The sequence below is a fragment of the Chenopodium quinoa genome, unplaced genomic scaffold (assembly GCF_001683475.1).
Source record: "Chenopodium quinoa cultivar QQ74 unplaced genomic scaffold, ASM168347v1, whole genome shotgun sequence".
NCBI lineage: Eukaryota > Viridiplantae > Streptophyta > Magnoliopsida > Caryophyllales > Amaranthaceae > Chenopodium > Chenopodium quinoa.
The window spans coordinates 546,601-561,000 of record NW_018743252.1 but is presented as its reverse complement, the minus strand read 5'-3'; the positions used below and the strand labels follow the sequence as shown (position 1 = coordinate 561,000).

Genomic DNA, 14,400 nt, shown 5'->3' with positions numbered 1-14,400 from the left:
AAACCTTGATAAATTCATAAACTTATTATAGTACTCAGTAAACGACATGTTGTTCATTTGCAGATTGATGAACTCTTGAGCTTTTTGCTTCCTTAAGAATGGTGGACAGAACTTCTCCCTAAGTTCGATTTTGAAAGTCTCCCAACCAAAATTAGTCTCAGCACGAAGCACATTTCCATTATCCCTCCACCAAATATTTGCCTCATCCTTCAAATATATGGCAGCTTGATCAACTCTCATATTCACAAGGCAATTTAAACCAGCAAAGATCTTATCAAACTCCCTAACCCAATTCTCTAGAAAAGTTAGGTCTCCACCTTCCTTAAAGTATGGTGGTTTGACTTGAGCAAGCTTCTTAAACATCTCACCTGCGGGATCAGGATAATCATAGCGGTTTTGGTTCAAATTCTCAGCTAGTAGCCTAATGGCATCAGCTAAAGCATCGTTGTTAGCCATCCTCCTTCTCTGCTTAGAAGTATAACACACTCTTAGGCCCACATCAACACAAAGGTACTCTACTTACACAACACACCGCATTCATGATCATAAAATATATTAAGGTAGAAAGGTGGACAAGGCCACGTGATCGCCCCTAATAAGTCACTTTTAAAGGAAATGATTATTATACTTTAATCATTCCTACACACAAGAAAATGATAAATAAAATAATTCCTTTGTTGATACAATTCCCACCAAAATCCAAGCATTGTGTATATTAAATAAACATATATTAATAGCCACATAATCATGCTTCACGTAATGATCATTTACATATATCACATAGCACACACCATCACATATAATTCCATATTACATATGCTTTAAACCTTAAACATGATAATAGGTGATCACACTCAATTGCACCATTACATAACACATACACAATTAAATAACTTGCATAATCACTTCGTACATGAATAAAAGCACAAAGGAATTAATAACAATGCATATAGAAAGAAAAAATCTATCATATACGCCCTTCCTAATACTACCCAAATCTCACACATAAAATAAAATAAGCACACAAGTTAAGAATAAATAAAGAATCAAATTCATTTTATTTCAAAATAATTAAATAACTCGAAAATATATAAAACAAATAAAAACATTTTTTTTGAAATGCTGAATTAATTTAATTCAAATCAAATAAAATAATTTTGAAAATTTAAGTTAAACCTTTAATATAGTAGTTAAAACAAAAATCATTAGGTTTAAAATGTTAGGCGCCTAAAACTTTAAAATTGGCTTTAGTGAGAACTAAAACCTAACCTAAGCTCCCAATACCACTTTGTAACACCCTAATAATTCTCCCTTTTCCAAATCACTTACTTTAAATAAAATAGAGGAGAACTATTGACATGTTACCGCCACATGTTAAAACGTTAAGGCTTTATTAGAATATCGCAGTAGAAAATCTAACTTAAATCTTAAAATAAGATAGTAAAGAAAACCAATAAGTCAAAGCTTGCAAACTGGAACCATAAAGGCTCTTATTTAAAACCAAACCAATATTTAAAACCCAAATCATAAATGAATAACAAAACATGAATAAGTTCAACACAAAGAACGAACACTCTCAATCACACTCATCCTTAACAATGCGTATGCCAAATCCCTGAACTTCACATCATCAAGCTAACATGTGCAATACTGCTCCCCAATAATACAAGTGTAATAATTGGATTATCACAGGGTCATTGAAAGGCGAAGGTCATGACCAAAAGAAAACACACACAAAAGCACGCAATCAGCAAAGCTGAGTACATACAAGCTACAACGCACCAAACCTAACTTGCTCAAATAATTAAAGTAAATAACATTCAACATAATTTCATTAACCAAGACTCCACACCAAAATAGTTCAATCAATTCAAAATACTCACTAACCAATTCCAATCCACTTGACTTGTTATATTTAATTTAATTAATTTAATTAGAATAAGCAATAGACAAGGTTGTCCAATCCACCAAATCATTTTGGTCCCAAATGACCATTTAAAAAAAACATAGCGCGATGCAAGAATGGACGCGACTCCATTCTCACAAAGTTAGTCTAGGATCCCATCTAACTTTCATTATAAAATAAAAATTTAATTACCAAAAGAGAAGAGGACATGTTGATCAAACAGGGCTCGAAAAGCCACGGGCTACCACTGTGTACCCCAACCCATAATTCTCAATACACTAGAATTGCACGCTTTCCAGAGTTCTATTGTCCATCCATGTTTCACTTTACGTGATTACAAATTTAAATAATAATAGCCGACTCATTCAAGTAATCATACATATAATTCACTTTTATTCTTATTTAGGACAATGATGATCACATCACAAATTGATTGTTAATTCCTTTAAATTCCAAATTACCCAAAATTGTTGAACATAGTCAACCCACCTAGCCATTTCGGCTTAATCCACCTTTACTCAACATACTAACAAGTCATGCTTGAGTAATAAATATAATAAAAATAATAATAACCTCATAGAATAATTAATAAATATATTCCACTTAAACCATTCAATTCCAATCCTTCAATAATCCAAACATGGTTATCAAACTAATCTAATAAAATATGCTTGATCAACATTCCATACAAACAATTAATAATCCAAATCAACATGCTTGCATCCATAACTCCATACAACCATAATCAATTCACCAAAACATGTCTCATAAACATAAACACATGAATTAATTCAATGTTTAACCAAACAATTTCCATCCAAGAGTTCGCTAAACATGAAACTAAGTTCTTTCCTTTTGGTACCTAAACATGATACTTCTTACAACGAAGTAGACATGTACGTACCTCATGTAAACAATTCTTTTTGCCACTTTTAATCACTTAAAAGACTCCTAGGGAATAATCACCTCCTAGAAAACAACCAACAATAATAAATTAATAACCAAACTAATTTCCAGCAATATAAATTTGATTAAAACTCTTTAAGCTTCCTTAAAAACATGTTTTTATGCTTTGTTAATAATTAGAAATTCAATAGGAACAAAATTCCCAATTTAATTGTTCATTAGAACCCTAAAATCCCAATTTCAATAAATTAAACCCTAGGTTTTTAATTACAAAATTTGAAAAATTAAAACATTTATATAATATGAAATTATAATTTTAAACCATCAAAAATATGAAATTGATACTAATTATATCAAGTTCAAACAATAAAATCAAACCCAAACCAATCTAATAAAACATTAAGCAAAACAAAAAGAAAACAAAGGAGGAATAACGAGAGGAGGCCACGTGGGCCAGCTAGGCCAACTAGTTGGTCGTCGGCGACCAGGTGGTGGCGGCGGCAGCAGGGCAGCGCCCCGGAGGTGGCTCGGCGGCAGTGAGCTTTGCTCACGTAGGAAGGAGGAAAAGGAAAGAAAGAAAAAGAAAAGAAAAGAAAAATAAATGAAAGAAAAAAATAAAGGAAAAATAAAATAAAGAGAAAATAAATCAACTAACCTTTTGTGAGGGGAAAAATTTTGGGGATTCATGAGGTATTTATAGGAGAGAGAGTTGTAGCGTAGAATTGGGCCTCATGAAATTAATGGGCCAATTAAATAAATAAAATGGATTAGGCTTTGTTTTTATGATCATGAACTCTAGGATATAGGTACATAAAAATCTTATTGTAATTCTCCACCCAAAAGTAATAATTTGAAACTTTTAAAATAAAATTTCGAAAAAATACAAATAAATATAATAAAATTTCATTTATAAATTATTTAAAAATACGTGGGATTACATGAAATCGTCAACAAACACAACAATTATCAAGAGGAAAATAATTAGATTAACAAAGAAAAGACAAGAGTTTAAACTAAAAAAATGGAAAGGAATAAAAGAAATAAAAAGGCCCACAATTCCCAAAACCTTCAGACTCTTCTTCGTATTGTTATTGCTCTTCACCTGTTCACCATCACACAGTCATCACCAATTCACCATCAGCCGTCATCAATCACACGACCATAATTAAATTTATTAATCCCATCACAATTTATAGTTTAATCATAACATGTATAATAATCAAGCTTATTATGAAATGTTTGAGAGTGAGAATGAGTAGATCAAGCAAACAATGAAGCGTTTAAGAGTGAGAAACTTAGAATGAGCAGGAGAGAAAGAGGGGAGAGAGAGAGAGGCTGCATTTTTCTTATTTGTGAAAACTAAAACCCTAGGATTTGTGAGGGATTAAATGGGCTGGGTCGTTACGAGTTGTGAGAGATTGTGGATTTGAGAGTTTTTTTTTTTTTTTTTTTTACTTTTGTTAACTTATACGGGTAGTCGAGTGCCCGAGCTAACCAAAGTACTGCCCATGACCTAACCCAAAATGCTAAAAATTGGCCAATTACCCATCAGGTTTTTCCGGGTCATCGGATAATCGGGTCGGGTTTTTTTTTTAACACCCCTAGTTCCTAGCATGATACTAATTTAGAATTAATCAATATATATCCTAGCATGATTCTACACGATTATTAAATACCGAGTATGCGTATGTACCTCGAATACGAGCTCAAAATCGCTACGGCTAAACAAAATCGCTCACTTGGAAGTTTCCTACAACCACAATTGCCAAGAGGCATTAATATTTATTCTTGATGAACTTCAGCAATATAAACACACTTTAAAGCACTTTTAAACACCTTAAAACATGCTAAAAATTATTTATAATCACTTGATTTTACTCCCAATTAATGGGTAATTAATAAGACTTTAAGAAACTCAACTCAAGGCCTTTCTAATAAAATTCCAGTATTATAAAATCATTAAAACTTGTTGTAAATTACTCTTATTACATTAATTTCAAAAATATAAACCAACCATAATCAATTCCCATTAATAATCATTAATTTAAAAACCTAGGGTTTCAATATTGAGGCTTTTCATCAAAACATAATCTGAAATTTATTTACATAAATCAGCGTTAAAATCATCATAAACTCATCACACAACATCCAAATTAATATTTAACAAGTCTTGATTAAATTGGGAAGCAAGAAGTTTTTTTTTTTTTACACAAAACCGCACCATAAAAAAAGGGGAGAGGTCCGACTGCCGCTGCTCCCCTGCGGCCGTCGCTACTACCAGCCCTGTGCTAGCGGCGGTGGTCGGCTATGGTGGGTGGTGGTGTCGGCCATGATGGTGGTGGTGTGCGTGAGTGTGTGAGGTTAGTGAAGGGGAGGGGAAAAATAAAGAGAAAGAATAAGAGGAGAGAGAGTGTGTGTTACCTTTAGATATTTTTCACCTTGGGGCAAAATCTAACTTTTATTCTTAAGGTGAATATTTATACCGCTCTCTATAACCTTCCTTCCTATAGACTTTCTTTATTTACCATTAATGAAACCTTCCCCTACTTAAAGTAGTCATTGACTTTATTTTAAATCCTTTTCACTTTAAAACTCCTTTATAAATTAAATACTTGCTCAAAAGTTTAAATATAGAAATAAAATATTTCTAAAACAATATAAATGAACTAATTGATGGGTTTTTATTTAAATCAACCTTTGAAATACTAGAATTAGAAATGAATAATTCTTTTCTAATCAATAAAATACGTTTATAAAATAATAATCTAATTTGTAAATCGTATAAAAATACAGGGTATTACAGACTTACACTCAATGCGACCAAGGCCATCATTTAATGAAGTTTGAATGATCAGATGGTCAAATTGGTTCTCTATATGGCGACCAAAAAGGCAAGAGACTACTATTTAACATTTGTGAAGCTTACATCACTTTGTAGAATTACCGAGCAAAACTCTGAAGCTGGGTCTTTTGCTCAATACTAGGTTGGCAAAAAGAGAAAGGTGATCAAAAATGAAAATGCATAGCAACTAATGTGTGTCGGTCGACTAAAAGAACTGGGGCCCTAGCAGGCAGTGAGCATATGGACGTAACGCTTGAACCGGATGGGCTTGACCGAACAGTGAATGTCGGCATTGCCTTACTTGAGCAGCTCGATGTAGACATTATAAGCTTGTTGAGAGAATTCGAAGATATGTTTGCTTTTGAAATGGAAGAAATAACAGGTATAAGTCCAAGCTTGGTTGTGCACAAATTAGTCGTGAACCTGGAAATCAAGTCTATTCGGCAAAAGAAAAGAAATCACGGTGAAGAAAGGAATTAGGCGGCAGCTGCCGAAGTGAAAAGTTGTTGGCCATTAGATTTATTCAGCAATGCTTCTACCCGGGATGGTTGGCCAATGTGGTCCTAGTCAAGAAGCCAAATGTATCCTGGCAAATGTATGTGGGCTATACTAGCCTCAACAAGACATGTCTAAAGGATAGCTTCCCATAGCCGAAGATTGACCATCTGATTGATCTTAAGGTCGACCATGCCATGATGAGTTTTATCGATGCTTATTTTTTATTTCATCATATTCTTCTTTGGAAGGAAGATCAAGAAAAGACGGCGTTTGTGACCGAGAAGGGCTTATATTGCTACAGTTTCATGTCGTTTGGTATGAAGAATGTCGCACCCACATTTCAACGGCTAGTCAATAGCGTCTTTTGAGACCATCTCGACCGTAAAATTGAGGCCTACATTGATAATATGATTGTCAGTCAAAATAGAAGGATGATCATTTGCGCGAACAATGTTATCACTATCGGGATTCTACTTTGAATCGGAAAGGGCTATCAAAACCGAATCGTAGAATAGTAAGGTTTTACGGACATGCATAATCAAGATGTCATATGTAAATTTAATTAAACATATTTAAATCATGAGTTTGAAACCTAATTATTAATAATAAAAATAGTTGTTTACCTATTAAGCAACCAATAATTGACAACATATATTTATAAATAACTCTGTAGGCATGTTTTAAAATTGTAAGGATTTCGCTAGTTAAGAGAAATAAATATGTAAAATCAAGTTGAATTGTAAATCGAATCATATGACATACATGAATCGTAAAATCATAAGATTCTAAGATTCAAATCGGGATTTTAATAATAATATCCGCGATCTCCAAGAAACATTTACGACACTCAGGTGGCATATGATGATGCTGAATACTAAGAAATGTGTATTTGGTTTTGAGTCCGACAAGTTTCTCAGAAATCTAGGTGACTAGCGCGACATAGAGGCTAACCTAGAAAAATTCAAGTCGTCCTTGACATGAGGTCACCTAGGAATGTTAAAGAGGTTCAGAAGTGAACCGGCTGTTTAGCCGCATTGGGTTGATTCCTCAAGTGGTTAGGGGACAAGTGGTGCTATTTTTCCAAGCCATCGAAAAAAAAACAATGTTTAAGTGGACCCTAGAGACTGAAAAAGCATTCGGCTTGTTGAAAAATCACTTACACTCACTTCCTCAGCTCGTTAATCCATTTAAAGTTGAAAAGTTGTATTTGTACCTTGCAATCTCATATCACTCGCTCAATGCCATCTTGCTTGTTGAAAGGGATGACAATCAGCTTCCTGTTTATTTTGTTAGTCATATGTTGCACAATGCCAAACTTAGGTATTTTCCTATTGAAAGTCTGGATTGGCACTGTATATGGCTTCAAACAAGCTAAGGTCGTATTTTTCGGCACATTTTATTGTGGTTTAAACGAACCAACAATTGAAAAAGTCATTCACAACCTTAGAAGCTAGTGGTTGTGCTGAATGAGCCTTAGAGTTGAGAGGATTCTTCTAAGGTAGAATACTGAACTACAGTTACTGTATTTATGAAAGCTTGTAATGAGCAATTTAATTGCTTGAATTTTGCTTTTTGCAATTTACGTTGATTAAGTGAAGATTTTTATGTGTTTTTTCGTGTCTAATATCATGATTGCGTCAATTTGGTTGCAAATGTGTTGCATTTTTTGTCCTAATCGAGCTCACGAGCCAAGTCGAAAAATTTTGAGGCCATTTGAGCTCGAGCCGAGCCGAGCCTGCCTAAATCTGATCGAGCTTGAGCCGAGTATATTCCTATTCGAATTAAGGGTTTGAGATTGTTGTGGTTGAATTTTTTTGTTGATGGAATGTAATGTCATCCTCTCCTTGAAAAAAACTAAGGTTTCGAATTCGAGTTTGACATGAGGAAAATTTGATTGTTTTTAAGCTTGGGATCACCATTTAGCCACATCCTTGTTTTAAGGAGCATATCTTAGCTCGCTTCTCTATTGAGGAGTTTTGCATTCGCTTTCCCCCCAAAAAGTATGAAAGTGCTCATAGCCGTTTCTAATATACTAGTGGCTCGGGGCAAAATGATAATACTTTTGTTGAATAAATCATTTGTTTTTATAATTATAAATATTTACGTAATTTGTTAATTACTTCATCAGTTATTTTAATTGCATTATTTACACTTTTTCACTATTCACACACCTCTTTTGAATTTCTTTTGTGATTTATTCGTAAGAATATTATATTTTTAAATAGTTATATGTGATAATTTATTCCGTGATTAATCAATTTATAACATGGTTATGACACACACAAAATGTGCATAATTACACTTTTACATTGAAATTCTTCTTTGATTCGACTCATTCTATGAAAGAGTATTAAATTGACTTACTTGTTTCAATCTATAATTATGAGTGAGAAATCAATAATAATCATGTTTCATAAATGTATCATCTCATAATTAAATTATCACTTCTTATCATGCTTGTAAACAAGTCATTAAATAGAATTTATCAAACAATCCAAGAATCATAATCTTCTTATAATGATGACACTTTAATTTTCAAAGTATATAAAATACCTAATAAGATAATATGCGTATATTAAAAAATCCATACATGTATACATACCAAATAAAATTATCAACCACTTAAAAATCATCTCACTCGATTCTCCTATATCGTAAAAATAATCATTGTGAAAATAAAATTGCATAATTAAAATATTTTAAGCCTAAAACAAGAAAAACATTCTCATGTAAGAAATAAAAACTTGTAAGAAAACTTCTGAAACAACTACTATCATCAGTAACACATACACATCTAAATCCCTTCCAATTCAAAGTGGAATCTTGATTTTGATAACTTTAATATAAACTATTACTATAAAAAAAATAACATCCATTAAGATATCTTTATATAACTACAATTATAATAAATCAATTTATAATAAAATCAAACATTTAATGCAAGAAAAATAATCCCTCCATTTTTTAAAGTGCGCATCACTTTAATCGGCATAATTTGTTAGGAGATTGACTTGAATTCTATATATAATATGCACAAAAAAAAATTGATACATTGTATAAAATTTCATAGTATCAACTAATTATAATAAATATACGATCAAAATTATTAAAGGTAAAATAATGTTATGTATCAAAAAAATGTATATTAAAGTGTTTCAATTACTTTAGGATGATTTTTTTTACAAATACTTTAGGATGATAAATTTTTTAGGGTACCCCTCCATATTTTATTGGTTATTATCAGATTTTAAATATTATTCATAATACTTTAACCGTTTCTTTTTATTGGTTATGTTTAGATTTTAAAAGTTATTCATAATACTCATTCCGTCCCAAAATATATGAGACATTGGACTTTTTTCACTATCTATGTATTAGTTTTGATCATAATTTTTTACTAACATAATAAAAACTTATTTTATCATAAAATATGTTGTTAAATAGGTATATATATATAAAGTTTCAAAATATAATTTTAAAATAATTTTCATAATAATTAATTATATACAAATAAATTCAAAGTAATGCATTGACATGCGTGCAATATTGACTGTGTCATGTATTTTTGGATAGAGGGAATTAGATAATCTTTAAATTTACTCACGAAAGTAAAAGAGTCGTATGAAATCATGTTTAATTCATCTCAACGAATGCTCTATTAATATTCAATCGTTATAATTTTAAGAAGTATGTAATGAATAATAATCAAATAGGTGTATTGACAAACGTGTAAAAGTCAAAACGTATCCAATAAAAAGTGAAGAAGGGAGTATTATACTTTAGATATAGGGTAATTTTGTGAAAATTTAAGATAGTTTTACCAACAACTACCATTATAATGACTACTTTAAGAACAACTAACTACCATTTATTTATTTATTTTTTTTGTAAGAAAATAAATCTAAAAAAATCTACCACAAAAACCTTAAGTAACACAACTACATTTAATTTCTTGGCAATAATCTCCAATTGAGGGAGCTAAAAAATCGGTTGTTTCAACGACAAGGGAAGGGAAGAAGGGCAGTTTCATCGACCTGAGAAGGGAGGGACTATTTGGGGGATGGGGGAAGGGGGGTGGTTTCGACGGTGTAGGTGGGTCTCCAGAGTGTTTTTAGGGGTAGAGAAGGGCCGACTGGTTGTTATCGGTTGCTACGGGAGGCAGGCGGTCGAATTTCGGTCGGGCTGGGGGTTAGGGCTAAGGGGAGGAAGGATGGTAGCTGGCTGGGAAGGGTTTTAATTATTTTATTTTATTTTATTTTTACAAAAAAAATTTGGACCAATTATGTTGTGACACATCACACATTGCTTTTACAAAATGAAAATCACCCTTTCTTTAAGTCACTTGTTAATCGATCTAGTGGAAAAAAAATCAACCAAAAAGTTCATAGTGCTCTCTAATTAACGTAATTTGGGATTATTGAGAGTAAATTGCTGAAAGTTCGGATTAATAAATTATAGTGAATTTTTCTAAAAATTAAAACTTAGATTTTGGAAGCACCCAATATAATAGATCGAAAAGCGAAGACAAGTTGAATTCAGGGTAAATTGGAGGATGAAATGGAGTCGTTTGACTCTTGAAATTGTCGTTTTTAATCTCTTTAGTTTTAATAAAAATGTATTCCTTTAATGGAAGTGGTGTTACTTATGTTTGTTGGAAGATGTAGAAAAATTTCAATTTCAGATTTACATAAACGCATTGTAGGTGTTGTTAAACTCATTTGTATGTGATATCGGTAAAAGTCATTACAACATCATGACCTTGTATGAGAATATATACTCCCTCTGTCTCACAATATAGTTTTTGTTTTCCTATTTTAGAGACCCAAAATGTTGTTCCTGTTTCTATTTTTGAATAGTATGTAAAGACCATTATACCCTTGATTTTTACTTTATTCATTGAACTTCCTAATTTACCCTTAACTTATCCACTTGCATTGTTCTTTTTTCACTTTCTCTCTCTAACTTTTGTCTATAATTGAACTTTTCACCTTTTTCCCCTTAAACTATCCACTTGCCTTGTACTTTTGTCTAGTTCTTTTCCACTTCTCCTCCCATTTCTTAAATACCGTGAAAAAAACAAAATAGGAACTATATTATGGGACGGAGGGAGTATAAGATATGGTTTTATCAGATCACAAAGAAATGTGATTGACATGTATGAAGCATAGATCTCAAGAGGATTTTATCCATTTGAATTATTGGGGTCCCTTAATGTAAGACATACTGATTTTGGGTTGTCTCCGTCATTTCAGCAACATTCATAGACTTTTAATTGTATGTTAGAAAATATCTTGCACAACTCGAAATATCATCACTAACTTCCCTCGTTCTATCAATAGTCTCATCGCATGTTTAAATGTATATTAGTAAGCCTTATATGCGTTGTCCTTACTCGTTGTAATAGCTAAATAGTAAATGTCGTTAATGACCTTAAGTGATATTGCGTAAGGGCTTCTTATGCGAATAGTAACTTATGTTACTTACTGTCCTTTTGTTTGTTGTAAACTCAGTTTAATTAATGTAATTTCAGCTGTTTTTTTTTTTAAAAAAAAAACTCTTAAAAACTTTCAAAGAATTGATACAAGCTTTGACATATGGAAATATCAAAAAATATATAAAACATATTTACATAAAACCTTTATAAAGTCCATCTATCTCATAATTAGACGATCATATAAAGACCCGCCTCATTTATTTATCAGACGGGTCTAACCCATATTATAACCATGGCGGGTCATGGCTTTTTAAGGCCTCCATTCCTATGTCCTAAGTCTCTGAGTTATTTCATTGAAGCGCACTCAAGCTCTCCATTGAAGCGCACTCAACGTTCTCCATTGAAGCATTCTCCGTTGAATCTAATTCTTGTATCCCCCATTGAAGCAGCTTCTAAGGTAAGTTGTTTGTTGTTGTTATCATCACATCAATTTCACAATCTAGGGTTTATATTTGATCTAATCTAATTTAATTATCAGTGCTTTAAGTTTAGGGTTCGCAAATTCTTAGATTATGAAACATCATATCCAAAAGAAAAGAAAATTATGAGCGTAATTTGATTATTGAATCAAGTATCCCTAAAATTATGTATTTTTGGAGATAATTCAATATGAAATCAAATCTCTTTTCCCTGGGCCTAGGGCGGCCGCCCCTCCTGCCCTGCCTCAGGGACGGGCCTGAAAGTGCTTGAGGTTTATTCTTGCCAAGCTCCTTGTTAGGTTGAGCATAAGCAGCTTTAGAAATATGGTGTTGACTAACTTCTATGGACCCCTAAAGCTTTCCATGCAACTTACCTCTTATGAAACTAAAAAATTTGATTAATAAGAGAGTGAGGTATGGAAGTTGAGCTTATGTAGTTCATATATTATAAGTTACTTTTTATTTCTTTTACCTTAGTTTTTATTGGGTCATAGCGGGCTAAGTTTTTATTTCCAAAAGCATTTTCTTAGGAGAGTTAAGATGAAATAATCATGGAAACCAGTTCTATAAAATTCATATTCGTAAAAATCCAACTTTAGTAGACTACTCTGTGCTACTTATGTAGGGAAGATACACTCATTGTACCAACATGTGTTTCTAACTTATATAAAAAACAGTGAAGTCTGTAATTTGTAACTTGTTACATGTTTGTACTCTGTCGTCTTAAAGCAGCTACCTTGTCAGAAATCTAAGAGTTAGAGAAGAATCTGAGTGTTAAATTTGTGTCATATAGGAAATGATACTTTTTAACGAATGATTAAGGGGAGAGCAGCTTTTATCTCTGAGGAAGAAAAAGGATTATTCTGTGATAGTCATAGTTGATCTTTAAGGATTATTCTGTGATAATCATAGTTCTCCGGGCTTTCGAGTTGTCTCCTTACGTTATTAGTTCTTTCTCCGGATATAATGATGTAGTTGTGTTCCTTTTGTACATTGGATGACTAAATTTTAGGACTTGGCACAAGTATTGTCATTTATATTGTGTAATGCTAGTGGTCAGTCCATTGTGTTGTGGTCGACTTTATATGTTACCAAGATTAAGACGCTGTATTTTCTATTGCGTTTTTCTCCTTGGTAAATTTGTGTGGACAGTCCTGTGATCTTAGTAAACCTCATTTGAGTTGATGTTGATGTACGTAATGGTTGGCTTTTTTAGTCCTATAAACTAAGAATTCTTGCTTGGTTCAGAAATAATTGGTGTACAGGACTGCAACAAGTTAGAATTTATAGAATTATCCTTGTAATGTGATTTTGGACATATTGTTAAATTCTTATTAGGATATTCTCATCACTTCTGATGGTAGTTGTTTGTGAAATAATTTGATTATGGCCGTTAATATTTTGCCTGAAAAACTTGTGATGGCTAGTACCACTGTACCAGTAGTCACTGTCCCCGTCCCCTACTAATCATTTGCTGTTATTGATGTGATGTATGTCACTGTCCGCTACTAATCATTTACGGTTACCTATCTCAATGATCAACATTTTGTAAAACACTTTTAATATACATATGTGATTGTAATCCTTTCTTATTTTTTGTGAGGTAGATCATCGGAGGTGATGGCAAGCAAGGCTGTGAAAACTGTGGCAAAAGCAGCTACTGAATACCAATATCCTTGGCAGGAGAAGCTAGTAAAGTATAGAGATGAGCTTGCCAAAGGAGTTTGGGGTTACTGGGAACTTGGGGCATGGAAGCCTTTGGGAATTAGTGCTCGTCGCCGTGCTAGGATCCGCAAAGAAGTCTTACTTGCCGAACAAGACTGGCCTTATGACCCTGCGAGGAAAGAGATGAGAACAAAGAGGAAAGGACACAAGGTTGACAGAATAGCAGCAGAGAAACGAGCAAATACTGCAGAATTGATGAAGAAGATGCCACAAATGTTACTGGACTACAAGAAGCGTAGATGGGAGAAAAAGATGAAGGATGAGGAATCCAAGAAGTAGGTTTTGATCCTGAAGTATGAACTTCTTTCATCTTAAGATTTCTCACTTTCCTTTAGCAAGCGAAGAAGTACCATTTGTCTTTGTTTGGATTCAGGCATGGTTAATGACTGCAACTGTGTTTCTCCCCATAAAGATTTTGAAATAGAGCAATATGTTCTCTTGATAATCGTATTGCTTCATTTTTGGTACATCAGCTTTATAAGCCACTCACCCACTCCTTTTTTCAGAAGAGTGTTTTTGTTAGAACAACATTATATGGTTCTCACATTGCTCTCCCCATTCCTTGTATAGTTGTATGTACATTTTAATTCATTTTTATTTAATTACATAC

The 14,400-nt window shown here is 32.8% G+C and overlaps 1 protein-coding gene across 1 annotated transcript; it reads left to right on the top strand.

The window, feature by feature from the left end:
• The first annotated feature begins 11,888 nt into the window (after positions 1-11,888).
• Positions 11,889-14,395, top strand: LOC110734984. Its single transcript, XM_021915105.1, has 2 exons — positions 11,889-12,043; positions 13,673-14,395. The coding sequence occupies exon 2, from the start codon at positions 13,686-13,688 to the stop codon at positions 14,067-14,069; it is 384 nt and encodes a 127-aa protein (XP_021770797.1). The 5' UTR covers positions 11,889-12,043; positions 13,673-13,685; the 3' UTR covers positions 14,070-14,395.
• The last annotated feature ends 5 nt before the right edge of the window (positions 14,396-14,400 follow it).